The following is a 4,369-nucleotide window of genomic DNA, read 5'->3' on the forward strand; positions in this document are numbered from 1 at the left end:
AATTGACGTGTGTGATAAACAATTAATTACACAGTGCTACAGTGAAAATTTGCAGGGGTTCTATTGCATAAATTCGGTTTTGTGGGAGTCCACAGAAGACGAAAATACCTTTGGTTTCTTTGGGTCACTTCGGTTTTTCATTTTATAACGGTAAATGTAGTGAAAAATGGGCTTTCTTGCATTTTCAACTTTAAACGGACATTACTTCTTTTTTACACAACCGATTTGCACATACTGTTTTTCACTATAAAGGGGAGAGTAATGCCTTTCGAACAAGCCATAGATTTTTAAAATTGGTTAACAAATGGCTAATTAATAGTGGTTTAAGTATGACAAAAACGCATTAAAAAACAGTAAAATGGTTTTCCTTGTGCTCCAGGCTGCGTAAATGACACCTAACATTACAATTAATTACAGTTAGCATGTAGGAAATTTAGTTGGCTTTCCATGATGGGAAAAACCAACGAAATCGGTTGAAAAATGAATGCGTTATGGCATTTTTTGTGTTTCAACTTTTTGGGTTTTTTTCATATTTTCCTTTATAAAACATTGATATCTTGTGCGTAATTGTTAAGCAGGATAATCACAACTAGAATCATACATGCTAAGATGCCCATCTTTTATAAAGGAAAATATGAAAAAAACCAAAAAGTTGAAACACAAAAAATGCCATAACGCATTCATTTTTCAACCGATTTCGTTGGTTTTTCCCATTTTGGAAAGCCAACTAAATTTCCTAATGCGTTTTTGTCACACTTAAACCACTATTACTTAGCCATTTGTTAACCGATTTTAAAAATCTATGGCTTGTTCGAAAGGCATTACTCTCCCCTTTATAATGAAAAACAGTGTGTGCAAATCGGTTGTGGAAAAAAGAAGTAATGTCCGCTGAAATTTGAAAATCCAAGAAAGCCCATTTTTCACAACATTTATCGTTATAAAATCAAAACCCGAAGTGACTCAAAGAAACCAAAGGTATTTTCGTCTTCTATGGACTCCCACAAAACCGAATTTGTGCATCAGAAATCCTGCAAAAAAATTTTGTCCACTTTTGTATCACAGTGTTATTAAAGGAACCCTTGAATTGCATTTTAATTTTGATATTTCCACGTATTTCGAATTGTTTTTGCTTAAAAAAATAGTTTTTCCTCCAAATGGTTTTTTTCAATTGTCTCCGCTGTTGTTTGTTTCTCGACAGAGAAAATAAAATGAAAGAAAATGCAAAAACAAATCTGCAGCCAACTTCAGGTTGTATACGAAGAAAAACGAAACAAAACAGAATTTGCCAGTACAGAGGTGTGTGTACCCCCTCTTATTCCTCTCTACTCCCTCGCCCATAAACTCAATTTTCTTTCCCATCAACTTTCCCTGTGTAAACAGGGACTGGTATGTATAATGTCGTACATGGTACAAATACACAGGTAGCCGCATCGGCAATTGTTGGCAACATAAGATGTCAAAATTTGACATCAATTCAGTGCAATTGACACATTATGTTACCATCAGCTGGCTTGATAATGCTACCTGTATTATTGTACCATGATGTCGTATGACCGGGTTAATTCGAATACGTAATTGTGCGAGCGAACAACGTAATTAAAGCACTGGTATGAACATGGCATTAGTCGCATACGTGTTTTCATAAAAAAATCGTTTTCGATTACAATCATCGAAAAAATATTGTCAAAATACCATCTCCAAAGAAGAGGGAGAGAAAAATTATTAATTTTTTCGGAAAAAAAGTTTTATGTTTTTGTATCTCTATACGATAAGAGAAAGATAAGATCTATAAGTACCGCGAAGAAATATTAAGTTACTCGTCATCAACAATATGGAGGAAGTAACACCTGTTAATGCCAATGATTTAAAAGACTTGAAGGAACGTATGAATTTAATTGCTCAAGCCGATCCCAAGCAGTACCACAATGATTTCTCCCTCAAACGTTATTTAAGGGCATTCAAAACAGTTGATGATGCTTTTCAGGTAATTAGTTGTCCAAATTTTTAATGTCCATGTTAAGTGTGATTGCTTGTCATTGCTTATTTTTAATTGTAGGCCATATTGAAGACAAACAAATGGCGGGAGCAGTACGGTGTGGAGTCTTTGGAAAGTAACACATCATTAGAGCAATTCAAAGACAAGGCTAGGGTACTGAGGCATAGAGACAGCATTGGGAGACCTGTAATATATATACCAGCAAAGAATCATAACAGTGAACGAGATATAGATGAGTTGACCAAGTTCATTGTAAAATGCCTAGAGGAAGCTTGCAAGAAGTGTTTTGAAGAAGTAACTGATAGACTTTGCATTGTTTTTGATTTGGCTGAATTTAATATGAACTGCCTGGATATGCAGTTGGTTAAGAATTTGATATGGCTACTGTCACGACACTATCCCGAACGGCTGGGTGTCTGTCTAATAATAAATTCTCCAGGCCTATTTTCCACAGTTTGGCCCCTAATACGTCAATTAATCGATGACAATACGGCAAAAAAGGTCGTATTTGTCAATGACGAAACCGAGTTATGTAAATATTTGATACCCGATATTCTTCCTACCGATATGTAAATTACACAGAGGGGATAAGAAGAGGGCTGTAAATCAAACGAACACAATATTATGATTTCGTGTGTGCTTTTTGTCCAGCTCCATTTTAAATCAAACGACAGTACCTAACAAACTGAGATAATGCTACAAATATTCCTCACTTAGCCTTTCTTAAAAGTAATGACAAAATTCCGGAATCAGATCTCCCATATAATTTACGTTTGTAACATAACATGTAGTTATTATTTGAAATTGTAAATGTCGTACATCGCTATCTGTGTGTATTATATAAATATGTATGTATGTGTTTTTAGTAGACTAAACCAGTGAAAACATCCACATTTCTAATTGATATTAGAAATATAGTTTTACTAACGTTTTTGCGTAAAACTAGAATAAAATCGCTTCGAAAAAAGTGTCGTATGTTATTAAATGTAAATTAATCACAGGGACATACATATATACTAATAATTAATACAGACGTAGATTACAAGTCATAATTTTGAGATACTTTTGTTATCGCCAGAAATAGAAAGTAATCTGGATTTGTTCTGAATGGTTTCTTTTAAAACAATGACGCTGTCACCAATGATTCATTATGTTCATTCTATTTTGTTGAGTAACAACAACAACAATTTTCTCCATAAAAACGTATACAGTTATACTTTTTTAGAGCAATTATACGTTTTAAAATAAATCAACTTTTTGGAATGTTTTTGATAATTTTTTGACAAACGTTTGTAGAAACAAAAACTATTTGTATGTATGACTTATAACTGTATGTATACTACTAATAAAAACAATCCCATTGGGCTGGAAATAACCTGTATAAAATTGGCTTTTTTATTGACGAATGTTTTAATTTCATGTACTGTATTGTAGACTTTGGCATGACCCCCCTGAATAGACAAGGAAGTTTTCATATCAAAGAATTTAGCCAGATTCTCTTTTAAATTGTTTAAATTTTTGATATGGAATCTTATTTTACTGCCACCACCGAAATACGCAGAAAATGAGGGGGTTCCAACCCAGTAATTCCTCGGTGGCTCAGTGGTAACTGGAAACTCAACAACTCCCCGAAGCCCTTTGTAACATGAGCATGGAAATTCAATAATTGTCTTGACTATTGTGGATGGGTTAACCGTTTAACCCATGGTACAATCATTACAAGGTAAGGCGTAGCAAACAGCTGGTTACAATTTTTTTCTATTCCCCCCATACCATTGCTATCGCAAACGATTCGTTTTCGAATGTTTTTCGATAGTTTTGCGGATATTTTGTACGAAAACGACACACGAGAACGAATTGAAAACGATTCATTCGTCGCTCAGTTCGTGGCAGGAAAACCTTCGAATTCGAATATCGTTAATTATATTATTAGCGAATGAAAGATGATAGTTTTTACGATAGTGGCGAAAAACATTTTTTGTGGAGTTTCTTGATGTTTCTGTTATGTACCTTTTCCGTTTTTATTTCTTTATGTTTGCGACTCGATATGTAACTGTTGATAAACATTGTTGTCTTGTGTTTGGCAACCTACCCATATGTGTCTTTATCAACACTTATTGTCTATCAGCCCTATTCTGAACATTCCCATGGGAACTGTTTCCCATGGGAGCGAAATTTCCCATTCCCACGTTTTCCATATTCTCAACGACGTGGGAACAGCAAACGATGGGAGCTGGAATTTCGAAATCAGTTACACCAAATTATTATAGCATACTTTTGGGGGGGTGTAATTTTGTTTTGTAATACAAAATGCCTATTTGCATTGAATTCGCGGTTTTTGAATCAGATTAGCAAAGCACAACTCACTTAATT

The 4,369-nt window shown here is 34.4% G+C and overlaps 1 protein-coding gene across 1 annotated transcript; it reads left to right on the forward strand.

Annotated features, from left to right (window-relative positions):
* The first annotated feature begins 1,533 nt into the window (after positions 1 to 1,533).
* LOC141402509 (uncharacterized) lies at positions 1,534 to 3,382 on the forward strand. Its single transcript, XM_073983988.1, has 2 exons — positions 1,534 to 1,984; positions 2,057 to 3,382. Exons 1-2 carry the CDS (start codon positions 1,832 to 1,834, stop codon positions 2,567 to 2,569), a joined length of 666 nt encoding a protein of 221 aa, XP_073840089.1. The 5' UTR covers positions 1,534 to 1,831; the 3' UTR covers positions 2,570 to 3,382.
* The last annotated feature ends 987 nt before the right edge of the window (positions 3,383 to 4,369 follow it).

The sequence above is a fragment of the Musca autumnalis genome, unplaced genomic scaffold (assembly GCF_047663935.1).
Source record: "Musca autumnalis isolate F117 unplaced genomic scaffold, ASM4766393v1 scaffold_4, whole genome shotgun sequence".
Classification (NCBI taxonomy): Eukaryota; Metazoa; Arthropoda; class Insecta; order Diptera; family Muscidae; genus Musca; species Musca autumnalis.